At 40.5% G+C, this 25837-nt stretch overlaps 1 protein-coding gene, 3 non-coding genes and 1 pseudogene across 4 annotated transcripts; 2 read left to right on the plus strand and 3 right to left on the minus strand.

The window, feature by feature from the left end:
• The first annotated feature begins 1209 nt into the window (after positions 1-1209).
• On the plus strand, positions 1210-1282 carry trnar-ccu (transfer RNA arginine (anticodon CCU)). Its single transcript has one exon. It is a non-coding gene; the product is annotated as a tRNA-Arg (tRNA).
• A 717-nt stretch (positions 1283-1999) lies between these two features.
• On the plus strand, positions 2000-2072 carry trnaa-agc (transfer RNA alanine (anticodon AGC)). Its single transcript has one exon. It is a non-coding gene; the product is annotated as a tRNA-Ala (tRNA).
• Positions 2073-6163: 4091 nt separating this feature from the next.
• On the minus strand, positions 6164-10631 carry LOC116672898 (mannose-binding protein C-like; annotated as a pseudogene).
• A 4088-nt stretch (positions 10632-14719) lies between these two features.
• trnae-uuc (transfer RNA glutamic acid (anticodon UUC)) lies at positions 14720-14791 on the minus strand. The gene has a single exon. It is a non-coding gene; the product is annotated as a tRNA-Glu (tRNA).
• A 4826-nt stretch (positions 14792-19617) lies between these two features.
• LOC116672896 (trace amine-associated receptor 13c-like) lies at positions 19618-20957 on the minus strand. Its single transcript, XM_032504881.1, has 2 exons — positions 20785-20957; positions 19618-20434 (listed from the first exon to the last, which is right to left on the minus strand). The coding sequence occupies exons 1-2, from the start codon at positions 20955-20957 to the stop codon at positions 19618-19620; spliced, it is 990 nt and encodes a 329-aa protein (XP_032360772.1).
• Between the last annotated feature and the right edge of the window lie 4880 nt (positions 20958-25837).

The following is a 25837-nucleotide window of genomic DNA, read 5'->3' on the forward strand; positions in this document are numbered from 1 at the left end:
ATACCTGGACCCGGGGAAATGCACCTGGGATGGGTCGTGAAAAAAAGGTTCTCATTTTGCGACAATTTGAAAATTCCACAGACAGGGAGCGCTCTTGAACCCCCCACAGTCTCTGAAAGCACAACTAGTCTATCACAAGTGGCTCAACAGGTAGATCTATAGATATAGATCTATAGATATAGATAAACTCATCTTTCAGAAATTTGACGGGCCGGGCTGACACTTCAGCGTGAGAAATCGGGGTTGTGGCGTGTGCGCGTGTGAAACCAGTCAAATGCGTGTGTCTCACGGCCAATGCGTGAGAGTTGGCAGCCCTGTGGATTACTGCAATTCTTTGTTATCAGGCTGCTCGAAAAAGTCCATAAAGACTCTTCAGCTGATCCAGAATGCTGCAGCACGTGTTCTGACAGGAACCAGGAAAAGAGATCACATCTCTCCTGTTTTAGCTTCTCTGCATTGGCTTCCTGTAAAATCTAGAATAGAATTTAAAATCCTTCTTCTCACCTACAAAGCTCTTCATGTTCAGGCACCATCTTATCTTAAAGAGCTCAGACTACCTTGTTACCCCACCAGAGCACTGCGATCCAATGCAGGGTTACTGGTGGTTCCTAGAGTCTCTAAAAGTAGAATGGGAGCCATAGTGATATTGTCCATTATACTAACAAGGATTGTCTAGGCTCAACTTTTGGTACATCAGATATAGATATAGGTTTACTACATATTCGTATAAATACCATCACGTCTTTTGTCTGTAGTTTTCTATTCTGTCATGGATTAACTCTCCCCCACCTCTTTTTTTGTCTATTCTTACGTCTCGGCACCAGCTGTTGCTAGAAGTATTATGCTTTTGTGTCGTCCGTCTATCACTACATACGTATGCAACTCCCATTCTTGTGAATGTGATAACACAGGACCCCCTGGAGGGAATTTCTTATAATTTTGCAAAAACATTCACAAGAACTCGCATGAGATTTTGGAGGTCAAAGGTTCAATGTCAAGGTGACTTTGTCCTCATGTCTGTCCATCCGATTCTTGTGAATGCAATATCTCTGAACGCCTAGAGGGAAGCACTTTAAATTTGGCATACATAACCATTTTGCAAATGAACTGATTTCGTTTTTGGAGAGCAAAGGTCAAGGTTACTGTTTCATTATGGCTCGAGAACTGTATATGTATTTCTGCTGAACTGGTGAAATTAGAGCATGTAAAGCCCCAGTGGCCTAATGGATAAGGCACTGGCCTCCTAAGCCAGGGATTGTGGGTTCAAGTCCCATCTGGGGTGATTTTAAGCAGAGTGGCGCAGTGCAGGCGTGCTGGGCCCCCAACCCAGAGGTCAGTGGATTGAAACCATCATCGGCTAACTCTCTTTTGCTGGTGACACAATACTAGACACTTGGAAAGGGTGATGCATCAAGAGATTATGACCCTCAACCTGATTTCCATGGTGAGATGAATAATGATATAACTGCTGGAAAAGTGGTCGACAGCACCATGAAAAGTAATGTTCTAGAGGAAAATCATGTTTACTGTCCATTTTGACGAATCAACATCCACTACCCTATCAGGACCCTGTAGTAATGTTGACTTTCCAGTGATGTGATTGGTTTGGCTGTTTACAGGTTTTGATCATATCCATCGGTTGAATGGACGGGACTTCTATACCCCGGTTCCACCGCCTGATCGCTGTCTTATCTTTGTCGTTCAACGACTATTTTGGCTCACACCTAGACACACCCGATGCCGAAAAATCACACTGCACCTCGAAAGTGCTCTCAAGCACTCCCATAGTCTGACTTTTTATTAATATTTCGACATACTATACATGACTTTTATGACTTTTTGTGATTTTTTTCAACATACTATCCTGTGACTTATGACATTTTTGACATACTATACTATGACTTTTATGAATTTTTGACATGTTATACTATGACTTTTTAGTCATACTACACTATGACTTTTATGAATATTTTCAACATACTATGACTTGTTTTGAAAAGGGGAATTAGCTCAAATGGTAGAGCGCTTGCTTAGCATGCAAGAGGTAGCGGGATCAATGCCCGCATTCTCCAGAGGACTTTAGATTCTTCTTGTTTTACAACAAGAACTTTAAATTTGGACTTGTTACGACATACTACACTACAACTATATAGGAATATTTCAACATACTATACTATGACTTTTTACGTTTTTGTCGACATACTATCCTATGACATTTATGAATTTTTTGAAATACTATACAGTGACTTTTTAGGAATATTTCAACATACTATACTATGACTTTTTACGTTGTTGTCGACATAGTATACTATGACTTTTTATGAATTTTTTACATACTATACCATGACTTTTTATGAATTTTTGACGTACTATACTATGACTTTTTATGAATTTTCAACATACTATAGAATGACTTTTATGATTTTTTTGTCATACTTAACAATGACTTTTACGAATTTTAAACATGTTATATTATGACGTTTTATGACGTTTTATGACTTTTTATGACTTTTTTGACATACTATCCTATGACTTTTTATGAATTTTTGACATACTATACTATAACTTCGTTTGAAATGGGAATTAGATCAAAAGAGCGCTTGCTTAGCATGCGAGAGGTAGCAGGATCAATGCCCGCATTTTCCAGAGGACTTTAGATTCTTCTTGCTTTACAACAAGAACTATACATTTTGACTTTTTATGACATACTACACTACATTTTAGGAATATTTAGACATATTATACTATGACTTTTTATGTTTTTGTCGACATACTATCCTATGACTTTTATGACATTTTTGAGATACTATACTGTGACTTTCATTATTTTTTTGTCATACTAAACTACGACTTTTTATAAATATTTTGACATGTTGTACTACAACCTTTTATGAATTTTTGACATACTATACTATGACTTTTTATGACATTTTATGAATTTTCAACATACTATACTATGACTTGTATGAATTTTCGACATATTATACTATGACTTTTTATGACTTTTTTGACATACTATACTATGACTTTTTAGGAATATTACGACATACTATACTATGACTTTTTATGAATATTTATTATTTATTTAAGCCTGTGTTGAGGTTGTACAACATATGAAACCTACCAACTGTCCCTTAGACATTTAGAATGGTGAAGGAGGTTTTTAATAGCAACATTGGGGCGAGTCTTCTTACTCTTTTTAAGTAAATTGCTAAGCCTGTACTTTGTTACTTTTACTTGAGTAAAGAAGTTAAATCAGTACTTCTACTTTTACCAGAGTATTTGTTAACACAATTATCTGTACTTCTACTTGAGTACGGGCAGCGAGCACTTTTGCCATCTCTGACGGTCATTGGTATGCAGGTCACTTGATGTAATAAAAGCAAATACATAAGGCCCCACCCAACAGTTTTGTGATACAACTGTATGTCAATGATCAAGCTTGTTGCTGTGACCAAGAAACCACCAGCAAAATTAAATTTTCTTAGATGCCAAATATTTGAATTTAAAGTCAGAATCCAATTGACATGTAAGAACAATACAATGCACGTCCAGCTTCTACATTTCCGCATGAGTCAGCTTCCCCAATTTCTGAGTAAAAGGAAAATAGCCTGATAAACATACATGTGAAGCTTAAAAAGCAAATGCTTGTGGTTTAAAGATTGAGTTGCTGCTCATGAAACATCAGTTGGGCGCAGTCTCTGTGGTGCAATAGGTCAGCGCAGTCGGCTGTTAACCGAAAGGATGGTGGTTCAAGTCCATCCAGGGACGTTTTTTGCTTAAATAACCTGGAGTGAGCCAACTCTGGGTTTTATCCTTCTGCAGAAGACCATAGAGCAGCCCAAAGATAACCCAAGTGGCTTTATGTCTATCAGAAGGTACAGTTCTGCAAACCAGGTACATATTAATCTTTACGGTCATTGGTATACAGGTCACTTGATGTAATACAAGCAAATACATAAGGTCTCACCCAACAGTTTTGTGATACATGGCGTCTAACTGTATGTCAATGATCCAGCTTGTTGCTGTGACCAAGAAACCACCAGCAAAATGACTGCTGCTGTATGTACGGTGGCTGCTGCATCAGTGAGCGGTCCAGCAAGCTGCAGACAAGGTTTGGGGAGTGGCCAGACCTCCACATACGGCTGGACATCTGGTACTTCATGCGAAGGCTGGCGGTCGGGTGTACCACTGACGCTCATTCCCTCTACCCCACCTTCATGAGCTGTCTCTCTGCTGCATATTTGAGTGGGATGCAGGGGACCTCTCTCTGTTGCGGCAGGCAAAGACAGAGCAGCTCAGGCAGGAGGGTGTGCAAGCCATGACTGATCGAGCGGTGGATGCAAAGATCAGAAAGAAGGAGCTGAGCTAGTACTGTCTCAGGAGGACACGCGGTGAGGAGGCCACCATCTGCAGGAAGTGTGAGGGGCAAACAGGAGGGACCTCATGGGGGTGCCACTGCTGGACCAGGTGCGCATGGAGCACATCTGGCGTGTGCAGCAACAACACGTCAAGTGCATCCAGGACCTGCCTGGTGTGCAGCTTCATACAGAGATGGGCACTATCAAGAAGGGGGGTGTTATCCTGACCAAGGGCCCTGGCTGTGACAGAGGGTCCACGTCTCTGGAATCATTTCATTGCTACCTGAACAGGTTTGTTCTGTCTAAGTAGTATGTGTTTCATAATTGTACTTTTGTTTTTTAATATTAAATTGACATATTTTAAAGAATAATTTTAGAACTGTAATTTGCAATAAAAAACCTGACCTTTCCCATTTTGACAAACTGTTTTGATCACTTGTAGTATTTCAATGAAGTCTGTGGTTTTGGACAATTACCTTACAATCTAAAACTGTATATCCTATTGTCTCTGGAACAATAGTTGGCAGTTGGAGGAGTAATGGCTCTTTACAGTGAATATGCAAAAGAGGATTTTCACAAATTGTGATAAAAAAATTTAATAAAGTATTGGCATTTTTCAATAAAGTATTGGCTTTTGCCTTGCAATAAGTGTTATTCCAATAACATAAACAAGCATACCGTTAGTTAAGGTCCATGTGTGTGTCATGATGTGGAGAACAGATGTATGGAGGTAGTCTGGCAGAGCGCTCTAAGGTGCTGGATTTAGGCTCCAGTCTCTCTGGAGGCGCGGGTTCAAATCCCACCACTGCCATTTGCAAATTTTACATGGACAGCCAATGTGATGACCTGAAGTTGTATCAGATGAGGTCATCTCTTATGACATAGCTTGGTGAAGTACCTAAAGTCATAAGAGGCAACTTGGTAGACTCCTTGCTGACTCTATTGTTTATATCTGTACTCGCAAGGCCCTGGCTATAATGACCACCCAATCATAGGTGTTCAATGTGAAATACTCATTCATTGCCAAAATTGTTGGTAACTGTTACGGGGTGCATGTTGGCTAGCACGGTAGCGATACACTACCTATACCATCCAAAAGACTGAGACTGTAGGTATATGTTAAATGCCCGTATATGTTTAACGTGTTCATATGTTTCGTTCATTTTCACAATGTTTAAAATCTTCAGTTAACCTAGCCATTCTCCATTTTACCACATGCCACTGCTGCATTCATCAATCCGTCATTCTGTGTAAAACCCTACCATACTTCACAAACATTACCTATTTACAATAACCACGCAACACTCAGATCTCTGTTAACTATGTGTCTGTGTATTTAGTTTCAAAGTGTAACACAGGTTTAACATTAGTCATATCAGCTTTGTCTTACCGGCGTCTTCTCGTTCTTTTTTAAGACTACAAACTGACTATGTGACAGATGTGTAATCTGTCATGTCCTGCCTTCTGAAGCTCTAGCCAGGCGCCATTCCTCGCCTAAAACAATATGAGTCATTCCAGTAAGTGAAAAGGAAACTCACATCTACAAAGATAAATTTGATAGATGTGACTCCCTGATGGTCTAGTGGCTAGGATTCGGCGCTCTCACCGCTGCGGTCCGGGTTCCATTTCCGGTCAGGGAATGGTCAGGACTTTACAGATACAGATATAACGTTTGAAAGAGAAACTTAGATATGTCAAATTCTTCCTCATTAGTTTAACACTGGAAACCCAACACTTTTAAAGAGTACCATTTCCTTTAAATCAGACCCACGACAACGGATGTATCCTTTTGTCACACACCCCATTTGAAAAGTTCTTACACAGCCATAAAAAGTATTAGTGTAATAATTTGCTAAAATTCTTTTTAGTAGAGGAATGTTTGCACAAGAGTAATAATGCCACATTGCTAATGCAATCAAGATGGTTTTTTTTTGAGGGATTAAGATACATATCACAAGGATGTTGGTGGGAAACTATTACATTGAGTTATTCCTAAACCCAGACCTTGAAGTTTCCATGATATCTTCATTAAAATGAGAAAAAAGATAAATTCATTATTTTGATTCACAGGATATTATGAGACTGTACATTTGTTTAAAGCAACATTTAAAACATGACTTGCAAGGCAACAACAACTTTCTACATCTGACAAACGATGTAAGCATTCAGAGAACAGTCGTGTGTCACTCTCCAGAAGGCGTTTTCTGACAGCATGGTGCAGCCTGTATCCTGGATGGATTTGTCTGGCTGCCCTTCTCCCCATTTCGTAAAGGTCAGAGGTCGGTTTTTCATATCAGCCTCAAAATTCCCTCAGCTTTGTTGGTGTTGACGTTGATCCAGGCTGTTTTGTTATCATCCCCAAACACCTGAGAGAGTATGTTGTTCTCTCCTCGTTCTGGGGCAAAGCCAGCTCTAAGCCTCGTTGGGAGCAGAACTCAACGGCCTGGAGAAAGAGTCCCTCTTCTTGTAGGACACAAAGTATTTCTGGCCAACTCTTCGGACAAAGTCATAGTTCACGACTGAAATGTAAAGAGAACATGCAACAAATCAGAAATGAATAAAGTGAAAATGACTGTTCAAGAACTTCCAAAATGTATTGTCATCTTGGTCCTACAGGATACTTACCCAGCTCTAACTTAGCAAGGCTGTTCTTTAAGGTTTCAAGTTCCTGACCAGAGACACCTGGATTAAACAGATCAAGTTCAGTTACCAATTAGACCTGAGTCCACATTTTGTAAGACATGCATTCTCAAAAAATGTAACTTTGCCTGCTACAGATTTCCCACCGTGGTCAGAAAACATGGAGTCTAAAGTGGCTGCTCGTTCCGAAGCTAATTGCACAAGTAAAAACATCAGGGCCCTCATGTTATTTGCACTACATAGAGTATATATGTTGTATGTTTGTTTTAAGGGTCCATTTCATTATAATATTAAGATTTACCATAAATAATTGAACATGCATAACATGTATTTTAAGTTCCATTAAAGAAGGGGGAGGTGTGGTCATATTTGAGCATTTTAAAATGTTCTTGAAACTAACGCATTAGTTACTTCTGAAGTAACTAGTTTTTGTAATTGAGAATCTAATTTAGTTACTTTTTGGAAGAACTAGTTACTATAACCAATAACTTTTTAAAAGTAACTTGCCCAACACTGGTTAAGTGTATCTTCTCTTCTTCTATCTCTGAACACTCTGAATGATGAGTAAACCAGAATACATCCAACAAAAAAGATGGGTCTCAAGTAGGGTTGCATAATATGAGAAAAAATGCAATACAGTATTCAAAACATTGTTGACTATCGTGGTAACGATATTACGATATTACTATAGATAAACAGATACTGAAGTGTGCTCAGATCTGCATTTCTGCTGGTTACAGTATTCTATAGAAATACAACAAATTTATTGTTGGAATTAAAACAAATCAAATTCTCTGAATATCTTTTGCGATATGTCCCAGCCTTTCTATATATGTTTATTACGCCAGTTAATATTGCAACAGCATGTGGCTGGGTTAGCTCAGTTGGTAGAACAGGCGCACATTTATAGAGGTTTGGTACTCAAAGCAGCTGCCGCTGGTTGGACTCCGACCTGTGAAAGTAATTTCATGAAATATGCTCTTTAGAATCCAGAAAATATATAACCTCGTCCACAGAATATAGCAGATCCAACTGGTCCCCACGCTCCTTTTGGTCCAACAAATCATGTGAACAAGAGCAGGGAAAGAGACAAACATACAAGATGATCAACAATCTAAAGCTCATTGAGGCTGTTATTACATTACATGTCATTTAGCTGATGATTTTATCCAAAGCAATTTAAAATTGCTATATATCAGAGGTTGCACACCTCTGGAGCAATTAGGGGTTAAGTGTCTTGCTCAAGGACACATTGGTTGATGTAACACAGTGGGAATCAAATTAAATATGTTATATCCACTGTGCCATCACCACCTTTTATGTTTGTTATGTTTGATGTCTATTTGAAAAACAAAATGTTGCATGGATAGAACGTTCAGACAGATTTTTGCTAAATTACTCATAGAGGTCTGAGTCACAAGGTTCATTCTCTGGTGAGCATTACAGCTAAAATACATTGGGCCCATCACTGACATTGTTTCATGAAGTTTCTCACAGCTGACCAGACTGTTCTCTGAAAACACCAACATAAGTTGTTTGTTCACTTAGCAATTACAACTCATATTTACGTTTATAGTAGCTGTAGTAGTCAATGTAAGATTGCCAAGTACTACATAAGGAGACAAGTTGGGGTATGGATTGGTCAAACAAATACAGGCTTTTCACCCAGGAGACTGGGGTTCATGTCCCCATTTGAAAATTAAAGTAACTGGGGAATTTGTTTTGTACTTTACAGAACAAACGGAGCTATGTCACTGTGGAGACTGAACAAAGTTATATTGTGTGAAAACTGAACTGAGTATTATTGTTTAAAAGTTATCATGTGAATATTTTGAAACCTTGAGAAATGAAGAAGAACACCAGCCGGACACTCCTGGCTCTGGCCAGTAGGGTAAGATAAGATTAATTTGCAGCTTTTTATTTGAGCTATTGTTTCTTTATTAAAACATCAGTGAACTGAGTTAACCTTAAAACTTGCCTAATACACCCAGTCTCTCTTTAACCAATAGTATAGCATATAATATGATGTACTAACCAACTTTTATGTAAAACACTGATGTTTAAGCCCACATTTATGTTAAATAACTATATACTACACCCATTATGTAAATCAACTTTCTGTATACACCCACTTAATAAAATGGCTGAGCAGGGAATGAAAGTTTTGGAAGACTGCTGAATGCATTTCAGCTTTATTCTCCTTTATACCCAAACCACAATCCTTTTCTAAACTTAACTAAGTAGTTTTGTTACGCAGACAAAACCAAATAAGTTCATTTTTGTGCATAAACCTAACTAAACTGTAAGTGTTACACAGTGTTAACAATGTGTTTAAAACTGTGACAGTTGTGTTTTTTGGTTTGAAATGAGGACAGAAATTGCTTGTGTGGGTTGTATTAGACTGTTTTTATTATGGTTCGGAGGACTTGTTGCAGCTTACACAGCAAGTCAAATGAAGAAAATATATAAGTGACCTCATAAAACTCCTGGTAGATTGGATAAAGCTTGTGGTTAAAAACAAACTGATCTGCCTGGCCAACAGAGGGGTGCCAGAATTCAGACTAATAATGATTAGAGTTTGGTCAGAACAAGTGTTCCAAGGAGCGAGATTGTGGAAGTCAATATTACCCACCAGGTTCCCCAGGTGCCCCAGGTAGCCCAGGTCGCCCAGCTGGACCAGGTGGCCCAACATGTCCTGGGTCACCTTTAGGACCAGGAGGTCCTGGAAGCTGACTGTAGCCAGTAGAAGACATCAGGCAGAGGACCCAGAACAGTAGGAACATCCTCATCTTCAGAATACAGAGCATCATAACATTTATTGGAGCAATAATTTTTTATTCTTTCAGTAAATTAGATCACTAGAGCAGGCAAGATTTCTGGTACAAAGAGGTAAACTTTACCTTAACATTACTGATAACCTGATTGTCACTGGGATCAAACATTCTGAAATCTAAATGTCTTTAAGTCCTTTGAGATCTACAGTAATAGAATTATAGTTAAGATTTTGCCCTTTTTCAGGCTACATCAGGAATATTGTTGTATCATAGTTTACAACCACTGGCTCAAAGTCAGTCACATGAAATCAAAGGTGGTTATTTAAGAACTCAATCTTTGGCAAATAATGTCAACCACAAATGATGTGTCTCCGGTAGTCTTCTGTTCGTTGTAACACCTCAGAAAAACTGATGAGATTTTCATTGCAACATATACAGATGTGGTGAAGAAAGACTGAATTTCCAAAATGCAAATTACAATTCTATTACAGCCTGTGTTCAGTGCAACACCAAGTATGCTGTTGTATAAGAATTTAAATTACACTAATTCTAGCACCAAATAGTGTTAAACAGAAAGGTACTCACAGAATACATGAAAAGTGATCTGCAGGATGTGCTGCTTCTTTGCTACTTCCAAAGAAAAGTGATCGAGGACGTGGTGAGAGTGCATACATATAAGAAATATGAGTGTGTTTTGAGGAGTGATTTTAAACGAAGCACCGCTTCGACATGTCTGATCAGAAAGGGCATTCCAAAGTCTGGAAACAAACATGTTGCAACACATGGAGTGCATTTTCAATCCACATGAAACACAAGCAAAGCATTTTTAGATTTGTATTCCATAAAGAAAGTAGGAGCTAGCCAATGGTGGAGGAAGTACTGAACTTCAGTAAAATCTTAAGTAAAAGTACAAATAACCAGAGACATATTTCCTTCAGTGAAAGTATAAGTACCACAAGGACAACCCTGCTTAAGTAGAAAGTAAAAAGTAGGCTACCTGATTTTAAATTAAGTATTAAAAATGCTTGCATAACGATTTATTCTCTCAATGTCTACATATATATATATATATATATATATATATATATATATATATATATATATATATATATAATGTTGTAGAAATGTAGTGGAGTAGAAAGTTTCACAATTGCTGCAAAATATAACAACATAAATATAAAAATCAAAAGTATACACTACGGATTCGACTAAAGTAAAGTACAGATATGTGTATTTGTAAATTTGTTACATTCCACCACTGGAGCTGGCTTAGCTTTTAGATTTCTTTCATGATAAAAACAGCAACAAAAACATTTGCTGCTGTCTCATTTGTAACAATATTTGCCTGTTATTGACTAAAGCTTATCATATTACTCACACCTACGTTATCTTAAACATTGTTCACCTTTTCAATCCCTCTCTATTACTTCATCTTTTTCTGTTTTATTTAATAAAGAATAATGAAGAAACGCTGAAGACTACTTTCCCACTTTTATTTTCCGTTAAGTCATATTGTCTTACTGCTGTCTTTAAATCAGAACCATGGATAAATGTTTTCCCCACTCTCGCACTGAGCCATTGGCCCTCATTTATCAACCTAACGTAGAAACCAGCCAGATATGAGCGCAGAAATCCTCTTAATACAGGCTTCAAGTGGGAGTAATGAAACGTTTGTATGACACCAATCAGAGAGTAAGAAGGGTTGGACATTGATAAATGCCTTGCTTTGCGGAGGAATTGGCGTACGTGCGTCCTACGCCTATTTCAGGTTGTAGGCACGTTTCATGAATGAGGGCCAATATGTTTAGTCAGTATGTTTTGAATAGAGACGGTCTTTGGCATGAAATCACCCCCGTTGGATTAACACGGTGAAAATGTTGAAACACAATAATTTCACAAGCTCATTTCTGATACAACCCTTTACAACCCGTAAACTGTTGGAACCTTGGTTGCCACAGGTTCCCAAACCTTCCCTCAAAATGTGAATGACAGATTCCCCAGCCCCTGGGTAGAAGTAGCAGAGCAGAGTGGCGCAGCGGAAGCGTGCTGGGCTCATAACCCAGAGGTCGATGGATTGAAACCATCCTCTGCTAGTTGCTATGCTTTATATCAGCAGAAAGGCTGTTTCAAAGCCTCTGTTTCTGAAATGTAATGTCACCACCTGCTGAAGAGTAAACTTAATGACATGTCAAATTCAATTCACCCATGAAAATGGAAAAAAGCTGGAGCATAATAAATATAATACAAGTACGTACAACTGTAAAACTTGCACATTTAAAGTGCTTGTTGTGCTATCTGATAGTCTGAGGTATAAACGAGAGAGCATAATGCTTAGTTTGTGTAACAGGAGGTCTTAGTCTACCACTACGTTCTATAACCCTACCAGTCAGATTTCCACAGGAGGTAATATCTTCTGCAGCTCTTTTAAAGACTCTACCATAATACCTGCTGGAGATGCCAGGTCCTCATACATGTAAAGCATGAGCTCTACCACTGAGCTACATCCCCTGAAGATTTTCAGATTTTTTTGACTTTTTTTCTGAGATAGACTTAGACTTATCTTTATTAATCCTTTTGGGATGACTCTCGCAAGGAAATTGAAATATGTTGTGTATGGCTTTAAAACCTGTAAATGCAACTGCGGTGGCTGGAAATCAAACCTGGGCAAAATGGTTGCATTGCTATGGTATAAATCATAGTGGAAAAGTAACACACTTGTTGCCTTTCTGCTGGACAATGCAACGCTCAATGAAAATCTTGTAACACAGACAGATAATAAATGGTGGAGACAGTTGGCTTCCAGTACCTATGAAGTAACACAACACTGTACATGAAGGCACAACTGCAATTAGGGTTACTGTGATGTGTTATTGGTGTGCTAGCACTCTAAAAGAACGCCTCTCGTTGTCAGCAGGATTTGAACCTGCGCGGGGAGACCCCAATGGATTTCTAGTCCATTGCCTTAACCACTCGGCCACGGCAACCTGAAAACAACACCCATATCTGTTTGCACAAATGTTCATAAACTTTTCAATTGGTTAGTAGTAGTTACCAGACACTGGCAAATTGCAAATTGCAGTGCACTGCCTGTTCCTGTATATCCTCATGGTGGCAGCTTGATAGATTGATATGCTCCCTTATTCTTACCATAACAGAGATCTAATATTTTATCAAATCAGGTTGGGCAAGGGTAAAAGCGGCCGAAATGGGTTTCCTCGGGAGGGTGGCTGGCGTCTCCCTTAGAGATAGGGTGAGAAGCTCAGTCATCCGAGAGGAGCTCGGAGTAGAGTTGCTGCTCCTTCGCGTTGAAAGGAGCCATTTGAGGTGGTTCGGGCATCTGGTAAGGTTATTCTTGACAGAACTTTATGGTTCTAACACATGGTAACTTTACATCTGTTGACAATAAAGACGCTCAAAAAACACTTTACTTGCGATTGCATTTCTTGCGCACATTCATGTGCTCTTAAATACAAAGAACTGCTAAGTTCTTTATTCCCAATATCATGTCTCAGACATTAGTTCCAGATGAAAATACTAGCTGTCAGAAGTGGGATTTGAATCCACGCCTCCAGTGGAGACTGCGACCTGAACGCAGCGCCTTGGACCGCTCTGCCATCCTGACTGATCCAACAGATATTCAGTAGGACCTGTTTAAAAAATTATAACATAGTGAATTAAACATATAGTAGGTTCTCAGTCGTCCATGTCATAGTTAACAAGGGAAGGTTTCTCAACTGTCAGCCCAAATATATGGGCGTTCATGGAGACATGGAAGAAAGTCACCAGGATGGCAATGTGCTTGACAATGGCAATACATTACGTAGGATGTGAAGGCACTGTGCAATACAGGCTAAATCCTATGCTGGGAATCAATATCCACCGATGTTTCTGTCCACAATGTCCGTTCAGAAATGTCTGTGCCAGATGGGAAATAGACTGACAATTGGGTCAACATTGGGCAATTATCTTCAAAATGTCCAACTGAGTCCACAAATACACCTGCCAGATGGGAAATAAATTGATAACTGTCTTCATGGTCTAAACGTGTCAAATATTGCTGTATAATGCCCACATTGAGTCCAGATGTGTCCGTTTTGGTTCCTGATCCATGCTATTACCCCAAAGGTTCAAAACTAGGCCAAGGGCAACTGGACTTGGTAAAAGGTCCTCAGCAGAAGTTTTGTGACTCTCTTTAGTTGTTTTTTTTGACACAGAAAGGGTTGGACACAGTGCCCACTCCCCCACCCTTGTCTGACAATTGAAAGCTGTGGGGAAAGGGGGGTTCCAAAGCTAACAGACCATTCAACAAGCAGTTCTGATGCACTATACTGGCCCATTCAGGATGAGCACTGTATACTCTGACTGCAGCAACACAAGTTCAAATTTCAGTGATCCCTAATTTTTATGGTGATAACGAGGCTGAATGCAAAGTGTGTATCCCCCATGTAACTCAAAGCCTATCACTTCCAGTCAATACTGTCAAATTTGAAGCTCCTTCCAATTACATGAACTACCAGGTGACTCCTCAACATGCCCCCATCAACATACTGTTTGCAGTCTAAATGGCCAAGGACATTAAACCTGTAAGCTCACTTAAACTAGATGTGGAAAGTTGAAAGGTTGATCTTTTTACCCTTTGCTGTGGCCTAAAAATAGGTTCCACTGAGATTTGAACTCGGATTGCTGGATTCAGAATCCAGAGTGCTAACCATTACACCATGGAACCTTTTACAGTGTTGCAAGGGTTTGCTAGGCAGTTTCTTTCATAATATCCACATGTGTGATATTAAAGGCACACAACAATCACAACGCAGATTAAAAATAACTGGCCAATGTTTGATTTAAGAGACATATATCATGTAGATATATATACATAGGGTCATAGGTTGCATACAGAACCATTACACCAGATCTTACTACAGATCTTCATTGGCTATATAGCAATTCCCATACCGGGAGTTGAACCCGGGCCACCTGGGTGAAAACCAGGAATCCTAACCGCTAGACCATATGGGACTGATTCCACATTAATAACAGGGATTTCATGATTCAATTCATAGTCTGGCTGGAAACTGGCCTTCTCTTGAACATGAATGAAGAAGCTTCTTAAGTAAGTTTTATCTTGAACCTTTTGAGTGTTCTTTAGGTTTTTATCTGCTTTAACTATTACCGGACAGCGGGGGCACGGAGCAGAGCAGAGCGGCCGTTAGGGAGGAATCCTCCTCCGTGTTCAGCTCCATTTAGAACTGGCGGTAAAAAATTTAGGGTCGGAACTTTATGATGAATAGAAATGCTGACAGGTTGATTTCTGTTAAAAACAAACAACTATAGTCAATAGAAAAAGAAATATATATATATGAAAAGCTGTCTTGGTTCATCTTTCCACTGTTCCTCCAATCACCACTCTGGTCTGGTTTGAAACTAAAGGATCTAAACTAAAAGGATGTTCCTCTTTAACTAAAAGGTTATCTCTGTAGGGATCCATCCCATAATGTTGTCACACACTTAGAATAATAATCTGAGTCTGTCAGCAGCAACAACACAACCTTTAGTTATTTGTCACGAAGTAACCAGAAAGGTTACTCGCCCAACCCGATTTGTTAAACATTAGATCTCTGTTATGGTACAAATAAGGGAGCATATCAATCAATCAAGCTACTTCCACGATGATATACAGGAACAGCAGTGACGTGCGTTGATGTCAGTAAGAGGGTAGGCACTGAGTTATGAAATGCAGATTACCTAATTTATTGTTTAGGCTAAAAATCAAAACGTTACGCACAAGCGCGGCACACACGCGCGGTCGATAGCAAGACATTTCCAATTAATCTATCAATCAAAATCAATCTAATGTAATCATATAACACTTTACAGCAACCAGCAGGCTACGGTGCTTAACAGAATGAGTATAATGACATCATCCAATAGAAAGAGTGAACATAGCGAACAGCAAAATCAGAAAAAGTCTCAAAGAAACAAAAGAATGAAACTGTCCCACCACTGCTACGGATTAAAAGCCTGATTCAACAGATATGTCTTGAGTTTGGACCTAAAAAGAGCCACATCTGTAACAGTGCGAATATCGGGGGGTAACTTGTTCCAGAGTCTCGGGGGAGCAACCGCAAAAGCCTGACCCCTCCACCGTTTGTACCTGGACCTTAGGACTTCTAAAACCAGCTGATTTGAAGACCGCAATGACAGTGTGTTCCCGCAAAGTTAAGATTTCAGACAAATACTCTGGGTGACATATTTTCTCTCTCTCTCACTCACTCACTCACTCACACACTCACACACTCACACACACACACACACACACACACGTTAATGTCCAGCATCAGAATGCAAGTTCTGAAACCATCTTAGTTCTAATTATTGCACAGCGGCCATGTTTGTCAGTCCCAGTCAGCAACAATGAAAACAGACACTGCTCAACTGAATATGAAGGCAGGTGGCTAGCAGCATTAGTTCAATCACACTAAACCCAAAATAGTTTCTGATTCACCAATCGGTAGATTTGTACATAAAATCCATCCGACGCTTTCTCGTGAAGGCGTCGATCCCAGCGTTGTAAAACTCGTCTTTACCGTGCTTTAGTTTGCATAGTCTCTGACTCGGCGAGGGCTGGAAGACGTGCTGGCCCGGTCCGGTTCCGACTGGATGTTTTGATCCGTTTCAGGGTGGAAAATGTGCGATGCTGTAGTTGCCGGTATTATATGAGCTGACGGTTTTTCCTGCTTGGTTAAAGCTGCGGGCAGGTTGTTCAGATCCAGGACCCCGTAGAGGTCCCGCCGCTCACTGTTAGCACGGCCACATAGCCATATCTTTTCTTCCAAACCAGTCAGTTTGAAACGATGCGACGAGTATTTGTCCCTTTTGCTGCAGTAGTCCATCTAAGGCTGGCGTAGACCTCCATCTTGCTATTAGTTCTTTTTTTGAATTAAAATCGAGTTTAGAGAAGTTCCTCACCGCTGTGATGTCGGCGGACACCGCTGCTGTCATTTTGACTTTGAATTTCGCGGGGATTGCGCTTAAAACGTAGCTGGTGTAATGACGTCAGCTACGCAAAGGGCCAGGAATATCTTGATTTTAATTGGTTCATGTTTGATATCTAACGGAGACGATTACTGGAATAACACATTTACGTACAAAGGCACGGCAGAGTTGTGCCTTTTGACGTACATGTTAAAGAATACAGGATCGAAGTGCGCATGCGCAACATTGCCTAATCGCTTGAATGGGCAGTAAAGGCACTGCTTATTCTGCCTTTTTTTCTATTTGATTATGCGTAACTGCTACATTTGTCACCGTACCGTCTAAATAATTGGAACAACACACATATAAATCACAAGAATAAACAGTAAAAATACAAATACAAGTTTATAATACATTTATTTAATAAACATTTTTATGCTTGAATTTTGGCAAGGTAGGCACTGCCTACCCTGCCTACCCTGACTGCACGTCACTGATCGTAATGGACGGTGAGGGGCACTACCTGACTACACTTCCTTAGTTGGGACGGAGAACTTGGCTTGGACTACTGGAACTACCATTTCTTTTAAGATAGATTTCTGTTTAATTACTGCATAAAGAAAGAGGAAGTATAGCAGCAAGAGGTAGAGTTATGGACAATTACCTGCTAAGCCCTTTGCAAAGTGTTCTGAAGTGTTTTTTATGCCCAATCTTTAACCTGGGACAAACTCAACCCCCCTTCAGGGTTTGAACCCTTAGAACACAAATGTCACGTTAAATAAACACAGGATTGATTTCTTAAAAGTCTGACACATTGAGAGCTCCAGAGCTGATACATATCATAACAACACTAGTTTTTGTGCCCACTACTTCATCTACTTCTGCACTCCTACTCTCCAACCCTCCCCATTTTCCCAGGAGACCCCTGAGTTTCATTGCTCTCTCCCGGTTTCCTCCCAGGGTCCCAGCTCCCCAATAGTTCTCCCAGTTGATCAAAGTTCAAATTGCCACACCTTTTTTTCTTTGTCATCTCAACCTGTTTCTGTCACTTCACAGCGAGTTTAAGCCCTACGACTCTGAACGTCTACTGTTTCCATCCAGACAACAACACAGCTACACCAAATGTTAGTTGTGGCATGCAGGTGACTCGAAGGAGAGCCTAGTCCTCCTCAGACAGAGAGGAATAGAGATTGTTGTATATCTTATCAAACTTTTGCTAAATAGACTACATTTTTGGTCCTTTTGATGAAGTGAAAAAAACAGTTTCCATGGTAGATGTTTTTTTTCAGTCAATAACCCCCTTGGAGTGTCTTGCTCTTTCATTTACTTTTGGGTGTACTATATTTCTCAGCTCTGGGATGAGTGTGATTGGCCACATTTGATATACCTTACGTACCTGAGGAAATTTCCAATAAATCCCTTGAGCCAAGCTGTTTGGACCCATTTGTTTCTGCCTGTATTATTAGGGGCCGAGCAGCGAAGCCTCTTTTGATTTTGGCCCCAGACACAATGTCACTGAGCACTTTGTACTGTGGATTCTTCAAGACACGTGAAAAGTTCCAGAATGGGAACATTTGTATTTTTTAGGGACACATTTGACACCTTTATATGGCCTAATTTGATCCTACAGTGTTGTTACGTTGCACTTGCTTGTGGATCATTACAAAAAATAATGCAAAGTCATTATTTTAAAATAAAAGAGATAGCCTCTCTTGCATCGAATACAGTATGAATAGGTAACTAAGTGGTCTTGAAGAAGATTCTATTCTGTCTTTCATTTGGACATGGTCCTGACTAGTCCTGGTCTTGGACTTGACAAAGGTTGACTTGACTACACCACTATTCATCTTCTCATCTCAACTGCTTTGCTTCATTTCTATCCTGAAAAATACAAGTCAACAGCTCCATCTTCTGGTGAGTCAGCAGAGAGTAATAACTGGGGCAGTTTGAGTTTGCAGATAATGTAGCTGAACAAAAAAACATTAAAAAGAGACCATATTACATTGTGAATAAGTCTGTTTATCATCATATGCCACTTTACAACAAATCTCTAGGCTATGTAACATTAAATAAATGACAATTCTGATGATTTTCTAATAAAAACTGATTAAAAATTGCAATCCATTACTCTTTACATGATTTGTTAAACTTTAAATTTCTCTGTCCAATGATTACATGTTTCTCTGGAAATGTGACTTCAATGATCTGATGAACTGTAGATAATCCTGTCTTTTCAAACAATCTATTATTTTGTTTCTCCCAACAGGACTTCATAGTGCTTCACATAATTATGTCATAAAGACATTATATGTTAAACAGTGATCACAAAGAAATGACACCAAATTGAAATGATTACAACAACTTTGTAAAGGGCCCCAGATCTTTTTGTACTGACAGTTTTATGTAAAACATAACTACAGTTCACAGCTGATGTTTTTCTATACTTGGTGGGAAAGTGGGGCTGTTCTTTTTAACAGTGAAACAGAGGCAGAGCAGGCCTGGGATTTCTGTTTAAAACAAAATCAACATAAATCACAGAGATGATGCTTTGACGAAATGTAGAGACATAAATACAAAGCTTTTGTAGCGCTTTTGTTGTGTTGGGCTGGAATGTTTCATGTCACTAGTGATTACCTAGAAACAGTATATGGTGCTTATGACTCTTTCTTTAAATACAGCAGCATAAGAGAGACACAATACACAACAAGATAAAGCTGAAGAACAGGCCTTTCAGTTGTTGATCATACACAATTTACACTTAAAGACAGGAAAGTATAGCTTCAATTTCTCTATTTCATAAATCACACAGTGAATATATTCATTCCTTTAATCCTTAGACCGAGTCTGATCTCAGTCCCTCCACAGCCTCTCTACATCATGATGGTCTCACGGGAGCCCGGCTGCAGTATCTGAAGAATAACTATGAGTTTAACTGCTTTTCTAAACCAGGGGTAAAACAAGGCATAGATCACAGGATTTAGACCAGAGTTACAAAAGAACACAAAGAGAACATAGGATGCAAATGAAGCATTGACCAAGCTTTCACCTACAAGAGAGACACAGTAATATGGACAGAAACACATTAGAAACACAACCACAAGAACACCAAGAGTCCTGGCGGCTTTTAGCTCTGATTTCTTTGCCTTTGGAGTCACTGAAAGTTGGTGTGTGACAGCTGTAATGTGAGAGCGCATGGCACGAGCCTGAGACACAGCCACAGCAAATACTCTCAGATACAGAGCTACGATGACAGTAACTGGAACAATAAAGGACAAAACAAGATCCATTATTCCTGTGAAATAGTCAATGACCAACACACATTCTCCGTAGCATGAATTATACCTCCCTGGTTTAGTCAGTTCATCCGTCACAATGACAAAGCTGTAGGAAACAGAACAGAGCCAACATAGACAAACACTGAGTTTAACTCTTTTCACAGTGATTCTGGTGTTGTAATGCAGAGGGTCACAAATAGCCACATAACGGTCAACTGATATGAGCACCATGTCACCTATTGAGGATGCGGTAATGATGCTTGTAAGATAATTATAAAGAAAACACACAAAGTAACCAAGAAACCAGCAGGATGTTTTTTTGAGGATTTCTCCCGGCATCAGCACGAGGCCCACAAGAAGGTCTGAGACAGCCAGAGAGAGGAGGAGGATGTTGGTGGGGGTGTGGAGCTGCCTGCAGGGAAAGAAAAAAGTATCAATAAACCAACAACGCTGACAGAACAACCCAAACCAGTTTTCAAAATTCAAAATATAAAATTCATATTAGGTTAAATATTATCCAATCCTCCACATCAGTAAGAGTAGACAGTTACAATGACTTGGTTGAGGTCACGGTGGACAGAAAGCAATGATTAATATTGGTAACAGAGTAGACATGAACAACAGTCTCTGGTATCAAAGTCAGACATTTGGAGCAACAATATTCAAACCTAACTCAAAGACAATTCTTCTAAATATACAGTTGCTGTTCACATTTTAAAGTTACAAATCCTGTAAAGAGAAATAAAAGAAGTTAATATCTGCCTGAAGTGGGAGATTGAGATGATGATGAGCAGGTTGAGAGTCACAGTCGTCAGTGAGATGGAGTAGCACACAATGTAAATGAGCAGTGTTTGGGGCCAAGGAGACGAGGGCTTCCTGCAGGAGGTGTTTGGGAACTGTGGAAAGCAGAGCTCGGCTCCGTCCTCAACCTCCATCTGCAGAGGTCTGCAGACAGCTGCAGCTCTGGCAGCTTTCTGAACAAACCTGAGTCATGTAACTGATTTATCTCTCTCTCATTCTCTTCATCCCCTCCTCTTTCTCAGTCCCTGTTTGACTCTGATGCCCCTCCTCCCTGACTCTGCACATCCCACCATCATCTGTTACATCATCAGATGATTACAGGGTTACATCATCTGTAACCCTGCCTTTTTTCACTGTTTCTCTTCTGTCATTTTCTACCCTTGTTTTCTTTCCTTTGTCCTATTATTTAAATCTTTTCAAGTTTCTGAAACAGAAGTTTTGCATTTCCAGCTCTGTCTCTACAAGCATGTGGGGTAAGGTCTGGCTACAGAACAGATGCATTCTGGGATAGGAGAAAACAACACTGAGTTGTTTGCACTTCTTTCACCCAATCACAATTAACTCAGGAGAAGCTAAGATCTGGATGTAGAGACGGTGGCTCTGCTAAATAGTCTTGAGTAGGACCTTGGTTTGGTGAAACATTTGCATCTGGCAAATAAAAACGCCACATACCATAATCAATCAAGTTAAATCACACAATACAGTAACGTCAGCTATTTATATAAGCTGGACACACAGTTAAACATCATTTGGTCTTACCAGAGTACCGCCATGTGTACTTTTTCCATAGCAATCTCACCAATAGGCCCAGAAAACTCGTCTGGATGACTTGAATCAGCCAGTTAAAGACCAACAATGTTTCCTCTTTAGCATTTAGCTGAGTGAAGCAGCAGTGAAGCAATTCACGACGTTGGCTAAACTGTGTCGTTCTCCCCAGCTGACCAAGTATGGTGACTTCTGTCTTCAAAATACCAAGATAGTGTTGGCCAAAAGGCAAACTGCTAGCTTCAAAACAGCAGTCAAACCAAAGGGATGAATTCACTGATGCTCCGTCCACTATATCAGCCAATCAGCGTCTGGTGCAGAGCTACTGGAAGCTAAGGGCATGGTATAGGTGTGTGTGCCGGGCCAGGTATCTTGCTTTCCCCAGGTGCTCAATCTTGTCATCAATATGTTGGATAGCAATCAAACTTTGACACAGAGTTCAGGTATCGGAAATTAATACAAAACCGTATTGTGGCATCCTTTTTTGGCACCAACCCCACTGGATCACTTTTGGAGCGCTCTATGATCCCCAGAGATAGCATGAGGTCCACTTCTTTTTTCAAGGACACCAAGAGGCGCTCTGTGATCCTGTAACTCATTTGTTTAACTAGAGCCTCTTCCTTTAACACAAAATCATGCTCCACCATATTTGTGAAACCTGGGTACTCTTGAAATATTTGACACTTACATAAAGCTTTCACCTGATTTTATCCATCAGCTGGCAGATGGTCCAGGTCAGGTTCCGCTGGGGCTGCTGAGGGCAGATACTGGTCCTCTACCACCTCCTCCTCCTCTACAGCTCTGATCTGTAATACCTCTGCCTTCCTCATCCTTTAACTCCTTTAGAAGGTTCACATGCAGCACCCTGCAGGAACGTGGTCGGCTTGCAGTAGAAACTTGGTAGGTGGTGGGTCCAAGTTGCTTCTCCACCTCAAAGGGTCCCTGCCATTTTGCCAGCAGTTTGCTGTCCCTGGTAGGCAGCATGACTAGGACCTTCTGACCTGGAACAAAGGTCCTCTGCCGTGCCGACTTATCATCCCATTCTTTCTGGTACCGCTGGGCCTCCTCCATGTGCTGCTGGGCAAATTCTGCCACCTTCTGTAGCCTGTCTCTCATCTGAACAACATAGGAGATGATGTTAACACCCCCCTCCCTCTGCTGGTCCCCTTCCCAGGCCTCCCTAAGCAAGTTCAGTGATCCCCTCACCTCATGACCATACAACAGCTCAAATGCGGAAAACCCAGTAGAGGCCTGGGGTACTTCCCGGTATGCAAAAAGGAGGTAGGGTAGCTATTGATCCCAATCAGAACCAGTGTCTTCTGGTACTGAGGGCAAGTCCTACAAAACTGGGCAACATCTCCCTGTAGCCTTCCAGGTGGAGTAATTCCACTGGTTTTCTTTCATTAACTTTGACAGTTATCATCTTCATGGATTGATTGCTATAACATTCATGGTCATTTTTCCATGGCACAACACACATCCGAGTGAGCTTAGCAGGGTTCCTTGGGCACATTGGCTTTGTGTGACCCTTTTGGCCGCCCAGTTAGCAAATAGGTACTTTACTAGACCTTTGTGTATTTGTTGGCTGGTTCTCCCTCAGGGGAGCCTTACCCACAACTGGTGTTGCCCTCTGATGGTATTGAGAGGATGTGGGCCTGCGGGTGTCTTTTGTAGCTTTCCAGGTGGAGTAGCTCCACGGGTGTTCTTTCCTTCTTGCAGCCACAAACACATCAGCCAGTAACACAGCCTCTGCAGCCGTTCGTGTTCCCTGATCCATACCTGCAGCTCAGGAGATGGCATCTGCAAATACTGCTCCAAGATTACAATTTCACAAACAGCTTTAACAGTTTTACCTTTCCGTTGGATCCACTTCCCATACAGCTACTTCAGTCTAACATACAGCTCCTTGGGACTTTAACCAGGATCAATATCTGTTGAACGGAATCTCTGCCTGTAGGTCTCTGTGTTAATGTTATATTTCTTTAGAAGTGCATCTTTAATACAGTCATAATCAAGAGCATCATCTAAGTCCATATTCACATAGTCCCAACTCGCCTTACCAGTAAGCAATGGAATAAGGTGCAAAAGCTAGTCAGACCTAGGCCACCGACATGCTACTGCAATTCCCGTATGTGTGAGGAAACAACAGGATAAACACATTTTTCCATTTGTATTCATGTGTGTAATCTGATGCAAAGCTTACTCATGACACAATCATTTCTAACTTAAATATGGTGACGGCCCACTGCTGACCAGTCAGGGGAAAGTTGCCGGTATTTTTCACCAGGTGCGTCTGTGCAGCGTTCAAGAGGCGCTGCAAGCCACACAAGCAATCACGGCCATTCACATTCAAGTCAATGCTTGGTGGTCCACCAGCTGCATCACAGGGCGTCCCTGTGAATCGACGCTCCGATAAAAATACGCCCCAGGTCGTTTTTCATCGAGCCACAGGCCGTTTGTACAGCCAGGGAGAAGAGAAACAGAGAGAGTATCTAGTCAGTTTACCTAAACATCCCCAATATCCTTTAAGTCTCCTCCACAATGCCACAGACAATGAGAGCTTCATCATGGAGAGAGGTTCATCTCGGCCTTTATTCACCAGGACAGCAAGGAGAGAGGGGGGGGAAGACATGCCGGATGCTTGCTGCAGGTCGAGTTAAACCCCCGACTTTTGTTTTGAGGAATAAAATTCTTTTTATGGTTGCGTGCCAAACCAATTGATCTAACCAGGGGTCCCACTAATTACCTTTATAACAACATATGAGTCCTGTGTTTGATCCAGTTGTTAGTTTGACCCATCCAACACCCCAACCTGCCATCTTTTTCAGAATTTGGCACTCTTATACTTTGTGAACTTACTTCTTGCACCTTCGGATGCGCTCCGGCCGCTCTACAACCCTAACTCTCTTTACCTGCTAAATCCTCTACTATATTCACCAGCTAGTCTCTAACTTCATCTATTTGCTGCTGAGTTTTTAGAGAGTCATTAAAAGGACGCTGATGATACTGTGAGAGTGAACAAAACATGAACGTTTTGGGCCTTAAAAACCAAAAAAACAGAGTCAAAAACCCTCTCTAGGTATTAGAGGATCTGTAGAGTGGGGAAATAATTCTCTGTGAATTTGGGACTGGCAGCGACCCCTCTCACATTACACACGCTAATTGAATCCCTTTTTGTTATTAAAGATCTAGACAATTTCGATAAAATACATGATTGTACTCATGTTAGACACAATATCAACTGAAAAAACAGTCCTGTTCAGTAATGATTGCATCACTTGTTGATGGGTTCATGCTCACTCTTGTTTGTCTTCACACCTCTAATTGCAGACACCTCATTGGTCGAGATGACATCACCTGACTAACCCATACAGGTGTGAAAGAACTTCCTGTCCAGAGGGGTTCAGCACACCGTCTTTAGGAGCCTCTAATGGGCTGTAAGTCATTGTTAACAGAGAGGCAGATCTCCAGGGACCTGCCTGTTTGTGTCTGATGATGCCCACTATACACAACAAAGTAAAAGGTGATTTAGCCCACTAATCCCTGATCTATAGGGAAATGAGTTTGGATGTTCAGTTTTATCTCTTCTCATTAAGACACCATGCTGTAGCATTCACATGAACTTTGGCTCTTTACACTTGCTGAAGACTACATTGTATAATGCAGTTTTACTTTTTAGTACCATATGGTTGTCAGCAGGGCCTGAAGTTAACTTTTATGGCCACCAGCCACACAGGCTTTTAACCAGCCAATGTTTTTTCTAAAAGGATTTATGAGTATGCTGTCATAAACCAGCCACGAACCTCGCCATTGTCCCCAACTGTCCCGTTTGGTGTGGAAAACGTCTTCTTTTACTTTTCTTTGACTGAGCCTCATCTTTCTGTCGGTTGATTGTTTTATCCGGCCTCTTCACCCCAATGATGTGCCCCCACCTTTTGTATTATTATTTTCACAAAGCACTGTAAGATCACATTAGGCCATTTTATTAACTTCATAAACAAGCAACAAAGGTGTCACTAAAATAACTGATATGTTCCCATTCTTGAACTTATTACTTGTCCTGAAGAATACTTACTACAAAGGACTCAGCAGCATGTGTGTCTGTGGCCTAAATGAAAGTGAATGATGGCTCCTCACATGACGCAGCCAGGCGTGTGTACCAGGCGACTAATGGCAATGCCCGGCCAATGGGAATTGAGTGACTCTGTTGTTTGTTGACACTTAGTGTTGTTCTTTTCACATTCGAACC

The sequence above is a fragment of the Etheostoma spectabile genome, chromosome 23 (genome assembly GCF_008692095.1).
Source record: "Etheostoma spectabile isolate EspeVRDwgs_2016 chromosome 23, UIUC_Espe_1.0, whole genome shotgun sequence".
In the NCBI taxonomy this organism is placed as follows: Eukaryota; Metazoa; Chordata; class Actinopteri; order Perciformes; family Percidae; genus Etheostoma; species Etheostoma spectabile.

Coding starts and splice junctions, on each gene's coding strand:
- LOC116672896 (XM_032504881.1), bottom strand. CDS start 20,957: ATGGAGGTTGAGGACGGAGCCGAGCTCTGCTTTCCACAGTTCCCAAAC. Junction 20,435..20,784: donor ATCTCAATCTCCCACTTCAG/GCAGATATTAAC, acceptor CTTTCCCTGCAG/GCAGCTCCACACCCCCACCA.